Source organism: Hippopotamus amphibius, chromosome 6, assembly GCF_030028045.1.
Source record: "Hippopotamus amphibius kiboko isolate mHipAmp2 chromosome 6, mHipAmp2.hap2, whole genome shotgun sequence".
Classification (NCBI taxonomy): Eukaryota; Metazoa; Chordata; class Mammalia; order Artiodactyla; family Hippopotamidae; genus Hippopotamus; species Hippopotamus amphibius.
In genome coordinates this window covers 51,387,201-51,411,709 of record NC_080191.1, presented here as the reverse complement: position 1 = coordinate 51,411,709, position 24,509 = coordinate 51,387,201, and the positions used below count along the sequence as shown (strand labels likewise).

The following is a 24,509-nucleotide window of genomic DNA, read 5'->3' as shown; positions in this document are numbered from 1 at the left end:
CTCTACTTTGTCTCCAGATTTCCTATCTTGTAGCTTTTAAAAGGTACAGATAGCAACTGACAGAATATTCCTTAACCATGGCTGCTTAACCCATTCATTTTTCTTAATTGAGAACTTTAATAGGCATTGGGGATATAAATCATAGTTCCTATCCTCAAAAGGCTTAAACTGTAGCAACAGAAATATAAAAGTAAGAGAGCAGTTAGGTGCACAGATAACCCCAAATGGTGTTAAATTTGTAGATAAGAATTTAGCTTAAAAAGAAAAAACACTTTCCAATTATTTTCACAATCATCAGTTCATTTGGGCTTTAGCCTGTCTTATACCATTCTACGTCCACGCTGTTCTTTTGTTTTCCTCCTTCCTTTTTACATAATCATATTGAATTCTGTAGGTACTCCCTTGTTTCCTTCAACAGAGATCATCTGTGACTAAATTTTAAGATTAGTTTTGAAAGCCTTCCGTACAGCCTACCTAGACTTTTAAGAGTCTCAGGTAATTGGAACATGGTGATTTTCTCTCTTCACCCGTAGAGCCTGCAATAGTATTTGGCACATAGTAGGCACTTAATAAACATTTATAAATGAGAAATTTTTTAAAATTTAAGAAATATGTTTATGTCCAGTCACATCGTCTTAGGCAAAATTAGCTCATTTTTCAGAAAGCCAACAAAACGTATGAGAGAGTAGAAAGATGTTCTAGTTCTTATCTCTATCAGGGGACTGGACTACACTGTCTCTAGGGTCAATAATAGCTGGAAAAAAAAATTATAGCTGATTCACTTCATTGTACAGCAGAAACTAACACCATTCTAAAGCAATTATACTCCAAAAAAAAAAAATTCCATGAAATCTACATTTCCAGCCTATTCAATTTTACCTTCTAATCATTTGTTAGGTTGGTATTACAATCACGGCAAAGCTCCTCTTATTGCTTGTTCTTCTTTCTGTGATTTTTCTACCGTACTGTCAGCAAAGTAGAATAAAAAATAGTAAAAGAAGGCGGCAATGGGACTCCAGCCAGTGATAAGTTCTGAAAGTACAACTCCTAGGCAAGTTTCACTGCTGCTGCTACCAATGTGTATTATATACATATTTGACAACCTCTACTTTTATGAAGACTGTGGTAATATCAAGAGTGTTATATACTTTGTAAACTGTTAAGATTTTTAAGATATGTACCTTCCCAGAGAACCTGTTCATCAATTCCTGTCAACAAGGAAAAAAGCAAAGAAAGTACTGGCATTATTCCAACATCTACTGAAATGACATCTTCAATTTTCCAACCTAGAAACAGAAGATTGGAATGCCTATAAGGTGGAAAAGAACTGGAGAACTTCGATATCCTGTGCAGTTTCTGAAAATACATTTCTATTCTGCAAAGTTTAAAAACAAGAATATGGATAACTATATTTTTCATGAACTCATAAGTGACTAATAAATTATTCCACATTTAATTATGTAATGTTCTGTGAAATAACTTTCTCTGAGCAGGTATTCTGCTAACAAACCATGAAAGACTTTTAAGGGTAAATTGTACCTTCCTGCCGCAGTAAAAATACTAAACCCAAGAGCATAATTTTAATCCATCAGAAACCCTGAAGATTTCCACTAAGTTCTGTTACCACTTCTTTTAGTATGTTCTTAGACTTTCAGTAAACAGGGTAATTCATAACTCATTAAGTATTCTAGTAAGCCTTCAAGGTGTCTATTCTGAACTGGCTTAATTTTCTGTGAATAAAAGGTCAGTGGATGATTTTTATTTTTAATGGTCTAGGTCTTGAACCATAATGTGATTATTTTTCAATAACAAAGTTAAAATCTAAATACCACCATAGTGTGGTCAAAGAATACTGATGAAAGCATTCTTAAAATAAAGAGAACTTTAGCATTAGACCAACTCTACTATTCACTCTGAACATAAACAACAAATCAATTAGCATATGAGAGCTTTCATTTGTTATTCTGTACTGTTAGGAATAAATGGGAGGCAACAGATAAAAGGAGCAGTACATCATACATTTATCCTGGTCAAGATAATACAACCTATTCAAAAAAATAAAACTTCTAAAAGCAGCAGATAACCAGAGGAAAAAATGGAAATATGTAAACTGATCTGTGATAAGGAAGACAAGCTATGCATACTGTAGAGTTCTCTTCTGTGAATTGCTTCACTGCCTCTTTCATCTCATCAGTGTGAGGATCACCTGAGAGTTTAAGACTAGACTTTTCAACCTCATAATTAGACTCCATGGTCTTTTTTTTCTTTCTTCTTTTTTAATTGCTGGTTCTCATGTCCAGTGATACACTGCTAGGTAGAGGAATAATTCAAACCTAGAATTCCAGTTTTTTCATCTTCATAAATATTTTATTCAGTTTCACAGCCCTGTCTCCAAAGACAATGACAAAACAAAGTGTCAGCTTATTTCCTTATGGTTATACCACTAATCTCAAGATGTTATGATTGCTTTAAAATGACATCCTTTCTACATGCACTGTACTGAACATGTTTCTTATCTACAATTTGCCTAAGAATACTGCCACCCTGCCTACCATACATTTAACCAGTACTTCTCAATTCTGGCTCTACATTATAAGCATCCATGGACATTTAAGATAAAAAAACAAACAAACAAAAAAACCCCAAAAAACCACACATGTGCCAAGCCCCATTCCAGACTCACTGAATCACAATATCTAGAGAAGAAATCCAAGCAGGTTTGACCTTTTTTTTTTTTTTCCAACTCCACAAATCATTCTAATGTATAGCCATGGTTCAGAAAAACTGGAAAACCTTGTGGGAAAAAGTATACATATTGTGTATATATATGAATACTTAAATTATTCCATTTGAAGAAAGAAAGTCTGAAAAATTATCATGAATCCCCTTAATATCTCATCATAGGTCTTAGTTTCCAAACTTCTAAAAATTTGCTACTTTCATCTGAACTAGTTCTAATCAACCTGACAGGAATATGCTCAAAACAAGAACTTAAGTCTTCAACAAAGTTTAAGATAGAGAAAAACATTTCATTTTGTATTTTATGGACCATGAATTTATTCGCAATATAAAGCCTTTGTCAAATAGCAACTATTTTTATTTTCATCATACAGTACCCTTAACTCTATAGTTTCATCTACTTGACAAACATCAATTTAAAAATCTGGTTTTGAAGATCATGTATTTTTCACCTATACAAATTAACACAGACTTCTGATTTCTGGTCCAGCACATGTGAAATTTGGAAGTTGTCATTCTGTCCTAACAACTAAAAAGCTGAACAGACTAAAAATCAACGACTCTTCTTACATTCATAAAACAAGTGAAGCCACAGGGCAAATAGCTGCCCCTAAAGTTGCAGAGACAGATAGGCCAATACAGAAATCACAACTTTCCAAAACAAACCCACCAGCAGAAATCTCTGCAGGAATCAGTGCTGGGGCAGGAAAAACTAAACTGTACTTGAACTGCTGGAGGTTTAAAGTAGATAAGTCTGTTAGGAACTCTAGGAGGACCCAGTCACGGGGGGATCCCCACATGTTAGTGAGTTTTACCTCCCTGAACTCTACCAGGTTCTCACAGTGGTTATATGAGAAAAATCCCCTCCTGATTCCAGAAGGGGGAAAGGGAAACACAACCATTTTTAAATACACTGGAGCATTCTGGTCATAACAAGGTCTGCCCTCAGGAGAAACTAACCAGAGCCTAAACTGCTGGGAGTTTATCAGAGCCTAACTGACCTGAAGGAAGTAAAAAAGATTCAACTTCAATCCACTCTAGCCATCCTAACTCCTCTGGTGGAAGTGGGAAGAGAGGGGAATTGAGGAGAACTTGTGAAGTTCACAGTCCAGAAGCACAGGCTCACTAAAAGTCTAAGACCTAATAACACTTCCCCTCCCCTTACCACCAAGCATGAATCTAGACACAGACCTTACATCCTTCACAAGAATTAACTCAAAGTGGATGGTAGGCCTAAATGTAAAATGCCAAACTATAAAACTCCTATAACATAGGAGAAAACCTAGATGACCTTGTGTATGGCAATGACTTTTTAGATACAACACCGAAGGCACCAACCATGAAAGGCAAAAGTGATAACATGGACTTGATAAAAATCTTCTGCTCTGTGAAACGCAGTATCAAGAGAAAGACAAGACAAACCACAGACTTGAAGAAAATATTTGCAAAAGACACACCTGATAAAGGACCATTATCCAAAATATACAGCAAACTCTTAAAACTCAACAATAAGAAAATGAAAATCCCAATTAAGAATGAGCCAAAGGCTTTAACAGATACCTCACCAAAGAAGATATAGAGATGGCAAACAAGCATATGAAAAGATGCCCCGCATATGTCACTGGGGAAATGCAAATTAGAACAAGAAGATACCACTACAAACCTATTAGAAGAACCAAAATCCAGAACTGACAACATCAAATGATGACGATGTGGAACAAAAGAGCTCTTGTTCATTGCTGGTGGGAATACAAAATGGTACAGCTACTTTCGAAGACAGTTTGGCAGTTTCTTACAAAACTAAACATACACAATCTAGTAGTCACACTCCTTGGTGTTACCCAAAGGAAATGAAAATTTACATCCACACATAAACCCATGCACAGATATGTATAGCCACTTTTTCAACACTGCCAAAACTTGGAAGCAACTAAAGATGTCCTTCAGTAGGTGAATGCATAAACAAATGGTGGCACAACCAGACAAGGAATATTTAACACTAAAAAGAAATGAGCTATCAATTATGGAAAAACACAGGAAACTTAAATGCATATTACTAAGTTAAAGACAATCTGAAAAGGCTACTTACTGTATGATTCCAACTATGTAACACTCTGAAAAAGGCAAAATTATGGAGACAGTAAAAAGATCACTGGTTACCAAGAAGTAGGGGAAAGGGAGGTATGAAAAGGTACAGTACAGAATATTTTTAGGGCAGCAAAACTATTTTGTATGATACTATAGTCGTGGATATATGTCATTATACATTAGTCAAAACCTGCAGTGTGTATAACACCAAGAATGGACCCTAACAAAAACTATGGACTTTGGGTGATGTGTCAATGTGGATGACGATGTGTCAATACAGGTTCATCAACTCTAACAAATGTACCACCCCAGTGGGGGATGCTAATAATTGGGGAGTCTGTGCCAAGTGGTTACAGGGATATATGGGAAATCTCTGTACTTTCTGCTCAATTTTGCTGTGAAGCCAAAACTGCTCTAAAAAGAAAAGCCTACCAAAAAATTAATATGTTAAGAAATGAAGCTAGCCACATTCTCATGATAAGGGTGGACACAATTTTCTGCTCACTCACAATTCTAACATTCTGCTAGCCTGATATTTAAGCAAAACTATAACGTGAACTATTTCTACAGTAAAAATTTAACAAAATTCTAAAATTAACCATGAAAGATGCATAGATCAACATTTAAAACTTACTTAACCCAACACAACTGTAATATTTTACAGTAATTGTCAAATGGTATTTGAAAAATTATGTCAGTCAACTGCTTTCCTTCCATGTGAGCGAAACATAAAAAAAAAAGTAATTCCAGCATCTAGACTAAAATACAATTATAGCATTAACTGGGTTGAAATAGGCCTTTAGTTATATATCCCACTATTATTTTGAGTAAGAAATTTTTATTATTTTTGAATACAATGGTTGAAAATATTCATCCTTATTATTTACTGCTTTGGAGTTAGGACTGTCTCTAAAGGGGTCGAAATGAATTATATTTATTATCACAGGCAATTCTTTAGAATGGTTTTAGATACATAAATGTACTTTCAAATGAACCACCTGCTCAGTCATCTATGAAATATAGTCATAAATAATCGTGGTCTGGGTTAAAGAAACAAGAAGGAACATACATTCTCACATATCATATAACAATCTTTTATCCCAGCATCCATTCTCAGATGCTTAATGGCTAAGTTCTTTTCTTAAGTATGGCCAAGTGAATTTTAAAAGAAAAATAAAACACATTATAGAAAATATAGTACAAAGACTGCATAGATGGAAAAATCTGTTTCAATACTTTTTCTCCTTTTCAAAAGACAAAAAGGAAAAAACACACAAAAGGAAAGCAATTTGGCAGAAAGTACTGCAATAGTTGATGTCACTAGATTTATAGTCACCTTTGGCAGAGTACTGCTGTGAAAAAGCAGAGGTACTGCTATTACAAGAAAAGATTATGTACTTTCAAGAACGGGTAGGATTACTCACTTCAACAGACAACCTCATCAGGAAAACCTTCAAAAGTTCTAGATAGTCCTTATTGAAAGGGAAACACAACTAAAAACCATTTTAAAACACCCTTAATTAAAAAAAAAAACATTATTTAACAATAGCAATCATACAATTCTAAGTCTATATTATTTTGCAATTAACATCATGTGTTTAGCAAGCCCTAATTTCTAAATGAAGATTGTACTACAACCAAAAGTATCAGCTATTTTTTTTTAAGTTAAAAACCTTTGCATTCACTCCCAGTTTAAAGGAATCTTATTCTAGATCAATGCTCATTTTCAAATCATAGCACCAGTAAATATAAAGAAATATGCTGAGCATGTCATCATTTCATTTGTCTTATATAACAACTTGCAAAAGGATTAACACCAGTTGGAGAAATGAAACTAAGTAGAAATTAGCCTTATTTACTGAATAAAATTTACATTTATTGCTAATGAAAAATGATACAAACAGTGAGCAACTATAAAAATTTTTCAGAGTGGATATAACTTGTTTTCAATTTAAGTACCATGTATGTTCATTCCAAGAAGGGCCATACAACATAACTGACTCTTAAAGAAGGTAACCACGCACCTAAATTTGCTTCTAAGAGCTTTATGAGTTTTTTGTTGTTGTTGTTAATACATTTTTTCAGGTTATTTTCTTCCACAAGTGAAAATGATTCATTTTTAATCAAAATTAGCAGACATCTAAGAAATCACAATATTTTAATAAAATGTTTACTTTTTTTTAAGTGTCTAAATGTTTCTATGTATATATAATAGTAATGAAAATATTAGGAAAAAGCTACAAATGTCAATATATTTTAAGTTAAAATTAAGAAGTAAAGGTCCCAAACAAGCTGAGTACTTCAATAACAGAAGTGATCACTGAAATGCCCCCAAGTGACACCTGATAAGTCATCCTCATTATCTTACTAATTATAATTCACCAGAAAAATAATGCATCTTTCACAGGATCAAAAAATACTTAGGAGATAGATTCCTCCACAAGAGGGCAGACAGCAGAATCAAGCAGTATCAGCAGTATTTCATCTTGTGGAACTGAAAACCACAGCCACAGAGAGATAGAGAAAATGAAAAAGCAGAGGACTTTGTACCAGATGAAGGGACAGGATAAAGCCCCAGAAAAACAAATAAAAGAAGAGGAGATAGGCACCCTTTCAGAAAAAGAATTCAGAATAATGACGGTGAAGATGATCCAGGACTTTGAAAAAAGACTGGAGGCAAAGATTGAAAAGTTTACCAAAGACCTAGAAGAATTAAAGAACACACAGAGACATGCAACACAATCATTGAAATGAAAAATACACTAGAAGGAACCAACAGCAGATTAATGGAGGCAGAAGGGCGAATAAGTGACATGGAAGACAGAATGGTAATAATCACTGATGTGGAAAACAATAAAGAAAAAAAGAATGAAAAGAACTGAAGACAGCCTATGAGACCTCTGGGACAACGTTAAATGTACCAACATTCGCATTATAGGGGTCCCAGAAGGAGAAGAGAGAGAGAAAGGACCTGAGAAAATATTGGAAGAGATTATAGTTGAAAACTTCCCTACCATGGGAAAGGAAAGAGCGACCCACGTCCAGGAAGTGCAGAGAGTCCCAGGCAGGATAAATCCAAGGAGAAACATGCCAAGACATATAGTAGTCAAATTGAAAAAAATTAAAGACAGAGAAAAGTTATTAAAAGCAGCAAGGGAAAAACGACAAATAACGTACAAGGGAACTCCCATAAGGTTGACAGCTAATTTCTCAGCAGAAACTCTGCAAGTCAGAAGGGAGTGGCATGATATATTTCAAGTGATGAAAGGGAAGAACCTACAACCAAGAATACTCTACCCAGCAAGGATCTCATTCAGATTCGATGGAGAAATCAAAAGCTTTACAGACAAGCAACAGCTAAGAGAATTCAGCACCACCAAACCAGCCCTACAACAAATGCTAAAGGAACTTCCCTAAGCAGGAAACATAAGAAAAGGACCTACAAAAACAACAACAAAACAATTAAGAAAATGGTAATAGGAACATACATATAGATAATTACGTTGAATGTAAATGGACTAAATGCACCAACCAGAAGACACAGACTGGCTGAATGGATACAAAAACAAGACCCATATATATGTTGTCTCCAAGAGACCCACTTCAGACCTAGGGACACATACAGACTGAAAGTGAGGGGATGGAAAAAGATATTCCATGCAAATGAAAATCAAAAGAAAGCTGGAGTAGCAATACTCACAGATAAAATAGACTTTAAAAAATGTTACAAGAGACAAGAAAGGACATTACATAAAGATCGAGGGATCAATCCAAGAAGAGGAGATAACAATTATAAATATATATGCACCCAATATAGGAGCACCTCAACACATAAGGCAAATGCTAACAACTATGGAAAAGGAAATGCAAGGCAGAAATAGAGACCCAGATGTAGAGAACAAATATATGGACACCAAGTGGGGAAAGCGGGGAGGGTTGGGGGGGATGAATTGGGAGATTGGGATACCAAACTGTACACTCTAAATATATGCTGTTTATGGTCAGTTAACTGTATGTCAGTAAAAGTTCTTAAAAAAAAATACTTATGAAAATAATTTAACTTGGTATATAGCAGTACCACATATCACTGGCTCTTTAAAATATCTATTTATGACTAAAAGATTAAATTTAAACTGATACGCAAGGGTAATTAATGAAACAACTATAAAAATGTCAGTAGTAATTCCTTCCTGAGCATTCCTCTCCAATTTAAAAGCAAGGAAGCCTAAAAAACTAAAGGAGGGATTGGCAAACTTCAGCTTTAAGCTGAATCCAGTCCACTGCCTGATTTTATAAATCAAGTTATATTGAAACATCTACACTCCTTCTTTCACATACTGTTTATGGCTGCTTTTGTGCTACACTGGCAGAGTTGAGTAGTTGGCTCAGAGACAATAAAGGCAAAATATTTACTATCTAGCACTTTACAGAAAAAGTTTGCTGACTCCTGAATTAAAGATTTATATCTTCATTACTTTATTTGTAAGCACATACACACACTTATCTTCTATATGATCTTTAGTTGAGAATATATTAAGCTAATCATTTAGGAATCTGTTATGTTCCTTCTGTTTTGATTTCATAATTGTATACTGACCACTCTCCAACATCTGGACTCTTTAGAAGGCAGAGGATACAGCTTGATTCTGATTTGCATGGCTTTGGACTCTACTGCATCTCCTCATATGATGTAACATTTCTGACAGTTTATTTTAAAATAAAAATACCTCAATATTACAGCTATAATTTCCAAAACGTCTAGTGATGACTAGATGTCTAGTGATAGACCAATGACTATGTGATATTACATATGGAGGATGGTAATGTAGAGATTTATATTTTAAATGCTGAATTAAGAAAAAGATGGCTACATGGGTAGTAACAGGGATGGAATGAAAATCAAAAATACATCACAAAGAGAAAGGCTCTGGGCTTTAAAGAATTATTTTAACAGGGAAAAAAAGCATTCTAGACTTAAGGAATCACTAAACACATGGACCACCATGGAACACTTAGTAAAGAGTCAACTGGGTCAACCATTCTTTCCCCTTCCCCTCCTTCTACCCAAGCCCAAAACACAAACAAAAGTTACACAGCAAATAGAGCTAGTATCCAAAATTTCTTTAAAATGAAATACAAAAGAATGAGAGATTAAAGCAATTGGGATTGCTAAATCTGAAGGTAGATGACTGCTACTTAAATTCTTCAAAAATGTTAAAAATTGTAATAATGATATATGGAAGATAACTAACTTGTCTTTCTTCTTTGGTGTTGCAAATAAAAATTAGAAATAGGTTCAAATTTTAAAGTACAAGACAAACTGTATAGAAGCCTGAACATCCTCATAGGAAGAAGTCTGAGTAATTAAATCTGAAGGTACTATTGATATTTTCTCCTTAGAATGAGGAAACACATCACATGTGACTAAGGTAAGGGAGATGTATCAAATACCTTTTGGTAGGTCTTTCATGATTATAGTTTTATGAACTCTAAGTTTATTTTATAGAAATCAACAGTCACTTTGTTTTGCTTCCTAGGGAGTTTTATAGTACTATATTATGTTTAATAAAAGGCATTCAAATATAAAAGGTAGTATATAGTAAAAACATCCTTTTCTCTATATTCTTAAACAGACATCTGTTTAGTTCAAACCAAAGACATTTCATTAATCTGCAATCCCAAGATACTGAATATACCTTCCAATGATGATAATGTACCAAATCAGGACAGGATGTTCTCATTTAAACATCATAAATCATTGCTGACACTGATTACTAATTTCCTTCTTGTAAATAAGGTGTCACTTCCAATGTATGAAGTTAAAGTCAGAGACAACCAAAGCTTGTCTTTTATTTAGTGATAATCACCCCTACAGTCCACTTATTACGTGTACATTGCTACTTATTACTTTTCCAAGCTACTATAAAATTTCCAAATTTGCTACTAAAATTACATGCTAGCAAGTCAATGAAATTAGTCTCTATTAAATTTCTTATATAAAAATAAAATCATGATTAGGAACCCAGTATTATTTTTAAATAATCTCATTTTAATTTTATATCCTGACCATTAACACCCAATAAAGGAAAGTAAACTTCGTTAATATTTAAAAATGCCGAAGTTTCATATGTCATAATGAGGCCGTACCAATTACACAAAGGAAAAGCAACAACCCACCATCCTAATATTCAATGCGAGCTGCGGTTTCAACAACGGAAAAAGTGTATTTCACGTTTTTTCCTGCTCCCTTTTGTAACCAAAAAGTTTACAACTGTGGATCTGGTGACTTATTACGAATGCAGTCAACGGGTACAAAGTAATGGGACCCACAATGGGATTGAGTCCAGCACTTGACCCCCTCTAAAAGATACTCAGAACAACCAATCAGAAGACAACTCTAGACAGACATGGTCCAGAGCATTCCCAAATCCTCAGCAGAAAAAAATTCGAGATCCTAGAGCTGGAAGGACTCTTAGAAATCACAGATCCCAACTGCCTCATTTTACAGGAAAGGAAACTAAAGCCTAGAGATTTTAGTTGGCTTAGCCAAAATTAGTCTAAAGACTAGAAAACAAACTTTTAATAACGTAATTCTTCCAACATTTCTTTAGCTTTTTCCATCAGGATGGCAAAGTCAGGTTATAATTTTAAAAGCAAATTATACTAAAAAACAAATGGAAAACAAAGAATACCTAGCAGAAATACAAAGCCATCTTACTTAAAGTAAAAAGGCTTACCAAGCACAGACTTGATTCCCCAGCAATTAACATATCCCTTTTCAATCCCATTCAGATTCTATCATACCTTGTTTTCCTCCACAGGAAATTCATTGCAAAATAACTGCTTCCAGGCAGACACCTTTTCTGGTAGTTTCTAAAGTAAATGTGCCAGTTCTCCCTGCTGCACTAATCCATGCTGAGAATCACAACCTACAGCTGACACAGTACTCATTCTTCCTTTTATACAAAGTCCTTTTTAATGAGGAGCTAAGAATTGAGAAGTATTTCAAAGTCCTCGTTCCTCCTCTACAGCTAGGATTTCAAACAACTAAAATTCTTCTATGAACAAAAAGGACAGCAAAGGAGAAGAGTAATAAAAATTTGGCTAAATTCTAGCTCAACTGTTTCACTTTTAACTACTCTGAACAAAAATCTATTTCTGAATCTTTTTTCCAATATTGTAATTACATTTTTAAAACAAAATTAATAAGCAGCAAGTCAAACACTGCAATGCTCTCTTACAGTACAAAGTCATTAAACAATCATTTATCACCTACTATGTGTAACAAACTCTCACATTATCTTATCACATATAAATAGCAATTTTGGAAAACCTGTAGTTGAAAAGAACACAAGCATTTTAAAGAAGATAAAAACAGTACTTTAAGACCTTTTCTTCAAAGACTGCATCAGCTACAAAAATAATGAAATTAAGGCTTTCCTACACAGTGCCTGCCACCTAGTTGCTTCTCAGCTAGTATTTGCTGAAATGAATGAATGAAACAACTGAAAATTAAAACCACAGAAAACATTTCATATTTATAATAATATCATATTGAATAGTCACCAAAACAGTCCTTGAACGGTCTTAAACTACATATACACATTATGTATTGCATTTAATCCTGATGCTCACTTCATGAGCTAGGTGGCTTATTATTCCTACTTAACTGCTGAAGAACTAGGACAAGTGTAGTGGTTCTCAACCAGGAGCACCTGGAAGTGTGTGAGGGCATGTGGGTTACCACACTGAAAGCAGAGGTAACCGTGGCATTTAGTAAGTGAGAGCCAGGGATATTAAAAAGCCTGCAATGTGCTGGACAAACCCACAGAATTATCCAGCCCCAAATGCTAGCACTACTGAGAGACACTGACCAAGGAAAAATGGACAAAGCCAAACAGCTAACAGGGTCTTTAAGTTAATTCAATTCAGTAACAAAAATCCAGGAAATCAACGAGGACCAACTCAAAGGAAATCAAATGTAAAAGTGTATCAGATTCATAAGCTAAAATATGTCTAGGCTACCTTCTCAAAATGGCAACAGGATAAAAGTAAAAGATGATATAATTTCAAACTCAACACTACTCTGCCACCCTCTTTCCAAGTTTTCCATTTCTGTCTTGTAATTGCCTCAGCGTTGTATTTGAAAACTTTATCATTTTTAGTTACACCCTCTAAGATTTGATACAAAGGAGTCATCAAGTCCTTCCCCAGTTCCCATTCTATTACCCCTGCTTTGGATCCACTTTACTACCCATATGGATTAATAATTACATATTAAAGTTCCCTTGGTTCTGTTCTTTGCATCCATGACACCAATGTACTATTAAGCACCCTAAAAATCACACTGCCTTCCTGAAAGCGTATCTCCTTCTATAGCCACAGTGATTCCTTACTGAGTAACACCCAGATAACTCAGGTTAACACTCAAGGTTTTCCACCAACTAGTTCCTTATTTCTCATTCCAACTCAATTAGGATCACAATTCCAACCAGTCTCTGTAGTATTCCTCTAAACTACCATGATCCATTTTCACTACTTTTGCTCACACTGTTAGCCTAGAATAATTTTCCGACTCCTTCTTCCCTGCCATTCTGAATCCTCATCTAGTAATGTGGAGAAATGTCATCAAATGCAATAAATTTACCTGTAATTTGACTTTGTGTTATGTCAGTAGAACCCTAAATAATTCTTATTTCAATTATGTTTATCTAGTTATAGTCCTTGAACATAAGAATCATGTTTTTATTTCTTTTGCATACTCACCTAGAACAATATATAGCTATTTAGAATCACAAAGTTGCTTCTCGAAGAAATCACCTAATACAGCACCTTCATCTTAAAAGTAAGAAAGAACTAACTTAAGGACACATAATTCTTTCGTGGCAAGACAAGAACAAGAAATAAGGCCACAACTCATAATCAAATGTTAACACTTAACAAGTGCTTGTTAAATGAACTCCAATGTACAGAAATCATTTTGTAAGCCTGCATTCAGCAACATTACACTGCAATTAAAAAGACAAGCCCATGCCTTATCAAAGCAGAGACTGCCTAAGTATATTTTCCACAAGTCTGGAAGACAATAAATGAGGTCCTTTGTTAATTTTGATACTTAAAAACTCATAAATTTTTACAAAAATTCAGGAAATTGAAACCCCATTTTTTGGTATTGTCCTTGAAATATTCATACATAAAATGACTTTGTTGTGTTTAGACAAAAATACTTTATAAATAAGATCAGCGTAGCCCATGGTTACAACAGATTATGAAGCAATCTGAAATTACACTAGTCAACCAGGAGTCTAGATAAGGACAAGAGCAGCATTACTAGAAATGCCTTGATTCTTCAGTTAGAACCTTTCTACTCCCTTCTACTTATTCCATATGTGGATACATGATTACTTTACCTCAATAGGTCCGATGCTTAGATTACTCAGAAGAACCAAACTGTACCTATTTCTACGTGGCAAAAGGAGAATTAAGATAACTAAATCACTACTATACAACTTGGCATATAAAATTATGCTTTCCTGCTTCCAATCAATAAGTTCATTCCAACCTCATATTCACTCCAGAAGCCAAGAAGGTTGAACATAAAGCATGTCTGTAACGATATCAGCCATCTGCTATATGTTAATGCAGCAAATACATTAAATTTATCTTGCCTCATTATTGGTTAGATACTGTTTAAGGATTTAGATTTTCACAATTCTTGTCTACAAACATTAGATATCAGATGTAAATACTTCATCATTTTTTTTCAAACTTCAAAATAGATAACTTAGTATAGTCCTCCAATATTTAGGAAGACATTCTATTAGCCAAATTAGATATGTATTTCAAATTCTAATAACCCAGTCCCACTTTTGAAAACCTCCTCTCTGCTCCACAGTTAAATGAACTATATTACAAGTATAGTTCTGCTCTGAAGACATGTTTTAGAACAAATGTATTACACACTACAAGAGTCTAGTATGAGAAGAAAATAAAGAGGACTAAATGCAACAGGGAAAAATATAAAAGAGTGAGGGCAAGAGAATAGACTTATTAATAAGTCTGCACATTAAACCAATATGGAGCTTTGAAATAAACTATAGTTGTCTAGCTTTCAAAACAAAGAACAGAGAAACTAACAAATTTTAAGCCACATATGTGGAAATTATATAAAATAAAAAGATCTTAGTCATTTTTGACAAATCAAAGCCATAAGCTTATCTCCTACTTAAACCTAACAGAAGGAATGACTAGGTGGTATTACTGCTAGGCAAACCAATTTATCACTCTGGAATGTTCATATAAATCTCATAAAAAGGGAAAGTAGAAACGTATTTGGTAAACTGCTTTCCTAACTTCATTCTAAATATAGTGAGAGATTCTAAAAAAAGTTTATAGAGTATAATTATAAATTACAGGTTCACTTTTCATACAGAATTTAACTATACAAAATGTATAAAAGCAAAAGACATATAAGTGATGATTTTGTACACCTGATCCCTGCTTTCATTTGGCAATTAGCATTAGGCCTAACATTTAACTTTTCCCTTTGTGTAATTTGATAATTACTCAAATGCATTAGGGGTAAAAAGTCTTGTCTAAGAAAAATACTTGGTTTTATAAAATCAGCCTTGCTTGTGGTACTTATGATTATATTAAGTTATAAAAGGAGCAGACTGGCTGCTAAAAAAGTTAGGTACATGAGAAAATTGAGACCACAATGGGTCTCAATTGAGAAAATAGTAAAAATTGAACCCACTTAAAAGAAAACCAAAATAATCTAAAAACAACTGATTTAATTCAACTTTTTTTTCTCCTTTTAGTCCAGAGATGATACACTTTCGTTGGGAACAAAAAAACTTGCTTTTCATTCTCAACAGTCCATCTAGATCCAACACCACACTACTTTGGTACAGAGTTTTGCTGAACACTTAGTACCCATACTATCAAAATTACGTTTAATCCCACTTTCACAAGACTAAGATAGGAACCCTACACAGACGGTATTGATCACTGGATACAGGAATAAAAATATCTAAACGACCGAAGTAAAAAATATTTTAGCGTCAACTATGTAGGTATTCGGGCAAGAAACATTTAGACATATTGTCTTAGAAATTCACAGGTTCAGATCTAGCCTAGTCAGATTTTATCATTTTAATAGGTATGAGTGCACTACTGGTATTTACTACGAATGATAGACTTCACTTAGTAACACAATTCAATGAAAACTTTTATAAGCATTTTGAACATAGCACACTAATCACAAACAAAACTTGAGGCGTACTCTGTTAACATACATAGCACTACTTTGAAATGAAGATTTAAAAAGATTATAAGGAAATGTAAGACACGTTTAACTCAAATGCTCCTTCTCAGAAGCCAGATAAATCTGAAATGGGGGGGGAGGGGTTAAAGTTCCCTGCTCCTCCCTGTTTCTCATCATCTAGTGTTTTTTTGCATTACCAACACATTACTTCAATAATATTCAGGAAGCAGATGTCCTACTGATGAACAAAGCATTTTCTTTTTAAAATCTTATGTTTAAGTTTAAAAATAAGGGCATTTAAGTTAAGTATAGGTAAATGTCATAGCAAAAGTAAAGAATTTTATTTCAAGTTAAACAGTTTGAGAGGAATTGTGAAGTATTCTCCATTGTTCAGACTGAAAAAATGATCTTTTTTCAGTAGGATGAGTAAGTATTTGGAAAAAAATGCTATGACAAAACTATTACAGTTCATGCATAACCAGGAAAAATAATTACACTAATACTTCAGAGTTCAGCTAACCTAACAGTATTTACATACACATAACAAATGTAGACCATGAAAGGGAAAACGTATCAAGAGAGTACACTTCTCCATTTGTATTATACTAAGAAAATATTCTAAAACTTCTAGAAATAGCAACACTTCATAACTATTTATAAAAAACTTACATTTATTTTCTAATGATTTTTCTAGATGGACAAGTCAGAAACAAATTCAGATTCAACCTCTATCTCATTAGAATAATAAATAGGTCATAATTTCAACATCTACCATGCACAATATTTTTAAAAAGCAAATAAAATGTGCCTTGTGCTATTGTCTTTAAACCTCATTCTCAACATAGTCTGTTCAATAGACCACTAGTATAAGCAGATATATTTCCCCTTAGAAACGTCTACCTCCTTGCAAAGGCAGTAATTATTATAGCAAAACTTTAGAACTCTACATGGATACATGTTTAGCTACTATAAATTGAGAGCTGAGAAACATCACAGCAACATACAACCTGAATGTGTATAATCATGGGGAAAGACACAACCACACGATTTCACATAATACCTGATCATACCATTTCTTTGGAATTAAACAGGAAAAGCAACTAATCAGCAATACAGAAGGACTGGGGAGAATACAGTAAAAGTTAAAAAATTAAATTAAATTAAATGAAAGGATACAGCCTTAAAGCACCAGTCTGAGTTCCCACTGCCAGGATCTTCTGTACAGGATCAAAGGCCAGGGCTGAGGGTTGATAGGGAAATCCATGGCGAACAGTCTAGGGATGGGCAAGTGACATCACAGCAACCAAGGCAGGAAGCAAAGTTTTAAAACAGAAAAGTCAACAGAGGCATTAGAACCTAGAAGCAATTATAATTGATGCAAAACACATATACATGCACTGCTATTAAAAAAAAAACCCCAACTATGAAGTCTACATCAGACCAAAACCTACGCGCATAGAATCTCAAATAAAAAAAAAAAATCTACCCCAGTATTACATCTTAACTTCTGCTTTTCCATCACAGTGGTAGTCTTTAGAAGAAAATTTAAAATTCTACACTATTACGTCTGAGAACAAATTAGTAAAGTTTGCAGTGGCCAAAAATTCTGTAAATTCATTTAAAAATGCAATTCATGCTTTACTTCAAGTGTGATAACTTCACCATTACTTTATTTGGATGCTAAATGCAAGTAGGTCTAAGGAAATGCTGTCATAATTACTTCAATTAAGGATTCAGTAAAGCAACTAGCAAACATCTATCTCATCATTTGGCAACTGTAACAGAATGAAAATAAACACGGCATATATTTTTGCATTTTGCTATAAAATCCTTAATAATTTTAGGGCACTGGGGCAAAAATGTACACACTTTTAAGAAACTCTGACTTATGAACCCCTGGTATTTATAAGGAAGGCAGGTATGAATACCAACACAAGTTTGTATTTCTCACTGAGCAGCTGGTAAATTAATTCGCTGCATCATTCTTTCTGAATTACAGACCGCTATGGCAACTGTCGTGCCAATAACAGGCAAAAATCACAGTCCTAACTTTTTCACCAAACACAATGAAAGAAAGACCCTGTGCTTTCGTATTGGAAGTCCCCTACCATATTTTAAGGGCAAAGTGATGAGCAAACATCTAGTTGAACACGTTTGGCTTTTTGATAAACAATATTCATTAGACGCGGTTCCCAAAGGAAACTTGGAAGTCGGTGGATTATATATTAAAAGGCTTGAATATAAAAACCATAAGATTAAGAATACGAACTAAAGGTACAAAAGCCATAAGATTAAGAATACGAATTAAAGGTCTGTAACCTATGTGAGAAGCAATCTTGAAATAATTGCTGCAAATGAAAAATCAACGAAAAAGAGTAAGATGATGTCAACCTCCAAAATAGCCCACCAAGCAAATGTGTGCCAGAGAAGAAAGCCCTTTATTCGAGCTACGATTATCACTGGCGCTCTATCCCTCGCACTCGGATGCCAGCCGAGTTGCCCCTAAAACGACCCCAATTTTCGCGGGGCTAGCGCGCTCCGTTCACCTTGCAGAGCTGAAAGTGCTCGGACTGGAGCGTTTCCTGGATCTCGGGCTCCCGGTTCCCAGCCGGGTGCTGCTGCTGCTGCTGCTGCTGCGAGGCCGAGGACGAGCCGGCGGTCAGGCCGTCCAGCACCTTCCTGATGTTGAATTTCCTCATGGTCTCGGCGGGGTACCCCGCAGCCCGGGAGGAGAGGTAAGGGGCGTCCCCAGGCGGGGGAGAACCAGCCCGGGCCGAGGGCAGCTTCGCCCGAGGACGCGGAGGAGCGGGACAGAGCGAGAGTGTGAGGGGAAGGAGGCAGCTGGGGAGAAGCAAAAGATAATCCGAACAGGAAATACTGCGCCGACGAGAGAGCCGCGGCCACCAGAACCCCGGGCGGCGACCCCTCTTCCTCCGAGGCCGCCGCGGCTCCCCGCGGCTGCTGTGGCGCCGCTTCAGCCGCCGCCGCCGCCGCCTCGCTCCGCGGCCCGGCGGCACAGCAGTGGCGGCGGCGCCCCGAGCCCGCTCCGCCCAGCCTCACCTGGCGGCGGGCTGACTCTGCGCCGCGCCGCCGCCCCGGCTCGCCCCCGCCGCTGCCGCGTCCATGGCCCGCGGCCGCGCCGCTCGTCGCCCGCCCGGGCCCCGCAGTCCCTCGGCGCTTCCTCCCGCTCCTGCTCCTCCTCCTCCTCCCGGGGGTCGTCGGCTCTCCGTGCGCCGCCGCCGCCGCCGCCGCTCGGCCTCCCTGCGGCTCAGCGCCGCTGCCCGCCGGGCATCGCCCGCAGGGCGCCCGGGGTGGGTCCCCGCGCTCGCCGCCTCGCTCCTCCGCCGATGGATCGGCCCGCCCTCGCGCCTTCACAGCCCCGGCTGCCCTCCTCAGGCACCGCCGCCGCCCCCCGCGCTCCCGGCCGGCCGCTCCCTCTCGCCTGACGGAGCGCCTCGGCACACGGCACCAACGCCTGCTCCGAGCAGCGGCAGCCGCGGTTACAGCGCCGGCCGCGGTGGTGGCGGGCAGCTGGGCCTCGGCGGAGCTGGGCTGCTGAGCATGCGCACCGCGCGCACCCCCCCCCCGCCCCCCCGCCGCCCCGCCGCCCCGCCGCCCCAGCAGCCGCCGGAGTGGAGCTGGGACTTAAATTATCCTCTGCGAAAATCTCAGACCGTGGCTAAATTTCTCCCATCTCAGTTGTCCTGCCAGAGGATGCAGCTGCTTTTCCTGCAGCTGGGATAGTAAAAAACGTTGATGACTAACAAGCAGCAGGAAACCTTGATATTTCAAATTCGGTCATTAAAGCGAGGGTTTACATTCTCACCCTTTAATGAGGCACACACTCCCGGCTGCGGGCTGCAATATTATTGTTGTTGCTTTATGGATGGGCTTTGTTTTGGATTGATTTGGATTTGGATTTTGAAAAAAGAGCGTCTAGACAACGGTTGTGTCTGTGCAAGAAGATGACAGGCTTGGCAAGGTACTAGGAAAGGTGATGAACCTAGAGGGTGAAAAATGAATTCTTTCTTGAAGATGTTACTGTTAGTTGGATGAGAGCGTGGCCATGGCAGGTAGCTGCTAGAATGGGTTAGGCTGCCAAAGGGAAACGGCTCCAAGGCTGGGTGTCTGCCCTGACCAGTGACACACCAGCCCTGGATTCAGTCCTCACGCTAGGCTGGGTGGAGATGGGGGCGGGAGCGAGGGTGGAAGTAAACACAGCGCGGACACTCATTTTCAGAACCTGCGGTCCTCCCTGTAATGCTGATTGTCCACTAAGTAATCCCCAGTAGCTTCTCCACTCTTGCAAGGAGAAAGGAGGGAAGAATAAAATTTTCGTTCAAACGTTTCCACTGCTTCACTGTCACAGTCTCACTTGGATGCTTAGAAACAAATGTTTGGCTCAAGTTTGAAAAGGTGGAGCGATTCATGATGCGGGTACCCTTTCCAGAGAGGGAGTTCGACAAAGAAAGCTGGATGGGAAGCAGAGGTACTTGATTATGAAGGGTGTGGAAACTAGGAAAAACGTAAGGAAGGATGGAAACGCATAAAGACTAATTCTAATTCGTGGGATGGGGTTGAGGAGAGAGAACACTCTCACACTTTACCAACTCCCGGCCCCTGAAGGTTCTGAGCTACTGAGGGTTTTCCGAAGCCAAATCAGAAGTCCCGCCCTCTACTTGTGATTGGCCGCCTCCTGCCCTGCGCAGGGAAATTCTCCTCACAGTATTGGATGATGTGACAGACTTTCAAGAACAGTCAGCAAACCAACCACTACTGGGCCTCAGGGATTTTGGGAAATGTAGTTCTCTGTGGAACTTCCGCATCCAAGGACGATGTCTTACACTTGGGACGATGTCTACACAACCAATAGAATTGTTTTGTGTTTTAATATTTATTGAATTACTCAGTTAATTCACTAGGTGCAACAAGCCCTAAAACAAATTTGAACATTTTTCTCAGACTATTTCCAAGTGGCTTTGAAATTTTTGTTTACCAATTTAGTCCTCTGAAACACATTTTATTGAGTGTGAGACATTGTGCTAGGCACTGAAGACGCAAAAATGCAACTCTTGCTTTCAACAAGTTCCGCAGTCAAAATGGGGCAAACCGGGGCAAACATCACGTAAATAAGTAATTGGGGAACAATGTGATGAATTCATTGTTGGAATCATGCACGACGAGGATTGAAGAGGGTAAATTAATTGCCCAGAAAAGGCCTGGCGATGGTGAATTCACCATGGTTGAGTCTAGGTGAGGAGGAGTCGACCAGGTGAAGAGAAGGGAGAAGAGCATTGGAAGGCAGCTGGGAGGTGGTCAGAATTGCCTGGAGAGCTTTTTAGAAATACTTATGCCTCCAAAGGGGTAAATTGCAAAACAGAGAGATCACTTCCCCGCAGAATTTTATGATCCACCTTTTCATCTAGTTTGAAAATAAATCTGTTGGATGATTTGTCATCATTGGATTATGAAACTCTTTGGAAAAGGGACAGTTTCTTGCTGAGAGGACTTGTGGTATAGTGGAAAAATCCTAGGCTTTGTTGTCTGCCAGACATGGATTTCAATCCAGACCTTGGTAATATGGGCAACCTTGGGCAAATTCCTCACTGTTCAGATTCCTCACTGGTCAGATTCTTCATGTGTAAAATGAGATTAATACTACCTTCTCCTAGGGTTTGGGGGGATAAACTAGGGGGAAAAATGTAAGGTTTACATTACATTAGATTCACAGTAGAATGGAAAAACTGCTGTCAGGGTCCTTGAGGTGAAAGAGACTTCAAAAAGATCAATTTAAGCCAGTCTCCCATTTTTGACCTTTGGAATTTTGTTTTGACTTTCGTACTTCATCCCTCTCATCAGATTATGAACTCATCCTGGCATTCCCAAAACTCTGGTTCGTAGAGGACACATAGAATTTAAGACAAATATGGAGCATATATGGTACTGTAGATTAGCTTTGTGAACTTGCAGTCCATCCTCTCCTAGCTCAGAGACATATCCAGTTCTGTTAGGTTAAAAGCAACAGTGCTCCCAAATATCTACCTTTATGATGGCAAAGATAAAATAATGGATCCTCAAACTCATGATATTGCTTGTAAGTCAGTTTCAATTGATCAATTGATTTTTAAATTAGGATTTTAATTTAAAATTAATTAGTAATTTAAAGTTTAGAATAAAATGACTACAAATTCAATAATTTGTATTATTCATTTTAAAATTTAGCACATAGCATAGTTTTACCCAGAGTAATCTCTCAACAAAATTTTATCTATTTATTTTTGTTTTGTTTTCATGAATGAATCAATGTGTTGATTCCAAACAATTCGATAGCTTTTTGCCTTTGGGCAAGTGACATTCTCCCAAATGAAATACTTTCTTACCTGCTTTTTGAAGAATGGACCAGGAGATGATGGCATAATAATATATACCACTATCAAGTTATAAATAGCTATATTACATTTAGCTGAGTCAGGACAACTCTAAACAATACTCAGTTAATACAATGAAAATTAAAAGGCAAAAAGAAAAAATCAACACAACAAAAGAAAGGCAGCTCATTAAATTATTTAGCATGAAAGGCCAAAGACCAAAAATGCATAACATTCCTGAATCTGCTGGCCTTCATTATCTTGTTTAAAGGCTACCAGGCTAACAAAGGCTCTGTTATTGGTCTCACAGGGGAAGCTGGATGCTGATTGAGAGGAATAAAGTAGAAACTGAAAATAAATATTTTAAAAATAAATTGTTATTGGCAAAAACTTTCTGGAAGATAGGCCAACTCTACCTCACCTGCTAGCATTTATTTATATCAACTTAATTTTCATGTATTGAGTCCCAAAGGATGTATGCATGACAATAATTGATTCACTACACCATTTAACAGAATATTGAATTTAAATTATCCGTAAATTGCAGTAGAGATGTTAATTAGTTAGTTTGCCTAGTTCATGACCCCTTTTCTAGATGGGTCCCCTAGGCCCTGCTGAAATGCTAGAACTGGGCAACTGTGTTTTGATCCAGTGACCATGTATCTTGGTCTAAACTGATTGGATCAAAGGCAGACACCTGAGGTAAGCCAACCCAAGAGATCATCTTCTTCTGGGAATCTGGAACCGAGTCATAAAGATGCTAATTAGTTTCAACTAGTTGGTCATGTAGAGGGACTTCCCTGGTGGCACAGTGGTTGAGAATCTGCCTGCCAATACAGGGGACATGGGTTCGATCCCTGGTCCGTGAGGACCCCACATGCCGAGGAGCAACTGAGCCCATGTGCCACAAATACTGAGCCTGCGCTCTAGAGCCCAGAGCCACAGCGACGGAAGCCCGCACACCTAGAGCCCGTGCTCTGCAACAAGAGAAGCCACCACAATGAGAAGCCTGCACGAGTAAGCCCCTACTCGCTGCAACTAGAGAAAGCCTGCTCCCAGAAATGAAGACCTAACACGGAAATTAATTAATTAATTACTTAATTTAAGAAAAGAAAGCCACGTAGAGCTGGAATTAAAGCTGAGAGTGCCCAGACATCTACCCAGGAGAACGGAACAGACACACAAGCTACACACAGAGAAGTGACTCTAGTGAGGTGGAGAGAAAAGTCTCCATTCTTGACTTTCCAGTTCCTAGTCCTTATTCCTCGTGAAATCTGGCAACACTTTCTTTCCTTCTTTCTGTAAATGAATTTGAATAGGTTTCTAGTTCTTGCAGTCAAACATTCTGCCAGAAATGTAGACACAGCCTGCCCAAAATGTAAAGGAATATAGAGATATCGTAGCCATCTTTCACTGCCATTTTTACCATGTACTCACAATTTTCCCTACAGTTAAGAGCTACTGCAATAATCCAGCAGGGAAATGGTGGCTTAGAGTGGAAGGGTTAACAGTAGTGGTTGTGGTGAGAAAGGGTACAACTCTGGCTTATATTTTAATGGTGGAGCCAAGAGGATTTTCTGACAGGATGATGGGTATCAGAGAAAGAGAAGAGGCAAAGATGATGCCCCCATATTTGGCCTGAGCATTTATAAGAGTGGTGTTGCAATTTAATTTCCACATTTATGACTCCTGGATAATTTCCAGTTACCATTTGTACCTGAGTGAACTTGACAAATATCATCAGCTAAATAAACAAGCCTTGCCTGGGAACAAATAGGATCCACTGTGCTGTGATCTTCTTTGTCAAGCTCTAGCCTTTCTAGAAAAATTGATTAGGCAGATATTAATGAGCCTTCATTATTGCATAGATTACCTCTATCACTATTTAGTATTATTTGTAAGAGTATCATTAAACTAAATACAAAAGTGCCTAGACAAAGGTCAGTAAGTTCAAGGGAAGAGAAAATTCCAGAAGTGCAAAACAAAACAAACTGAACCAAATGAGCACTTAAACTTAAAATATGAGGCATTCAGTACTATAGATGAAA

The 24,509-nt window shown here is 37.5% G+C and overlaps 2 protein-coding genes across 7 annotated transcripts in view; one reads left to right on the top strand and one right to left on the bottom strand.

Moving 5' to 3' along the window:
* Positions 1-18,937, bottom strand: part of STXBP5 (syntaxin binding protein 5) — a 177,540-nt gene extending 158,603 nt beyond the window's left edge. For all 6 annotated transcript variants that reach the window (XM_057738146.1, XM_057738148.1, XM_057738149.1 and 3 more), the window contains exons 1-2: positions 18,640-18,937; positions 17,270-17,367 (exon numbers count right to left, since the gene is read on the bottom strand). In XM_057738146.1, coding sequence (XP_057594129.1) covers positions 17,270-17,367; positions 18,640-18,792 — 251 coding nt within the window. In that variant the 5' untranslated portion in view covers positions 18,793-18,937. The remainder of the gene's footprint in view (positions 1-17,269; positions 17,368-18,639) is intronic.
* Positions 18,791-19,652, top strand: LOC130854893 (basic proline-rich protein-like). The gene is made up of 2 exons (XM_057737760.1): positions 18,791-18,828; positions 18,965-19,652. Exons 1-2 carry the CDS (start codon positions 18,791-18,793, stop codon positions 19,650-19,652), a joined length of 726 nt encoding a protein of 241 aa, XP_057593743.1.
* Positions 19,653-24,509: the final 4,857 nt, after the last annotated feature.

Excerpts from the sequence above, each read along its gene's own strand:
- LOC130854893 (XM_057737760.1), top strand. The coding sequence starts at position 18,791 with ATGGTCTCGGCGGGGTACCCCGCAGCCCGGGAGGAGAG. Across the intron at positions 18,829-18,964 it reads CCCGCAGCCCGGGAGGAGAG|GAAATACTGCGCCGACGAGA; the intron begins GTAAGGGGCGTC and ends TAATCCGAACAG.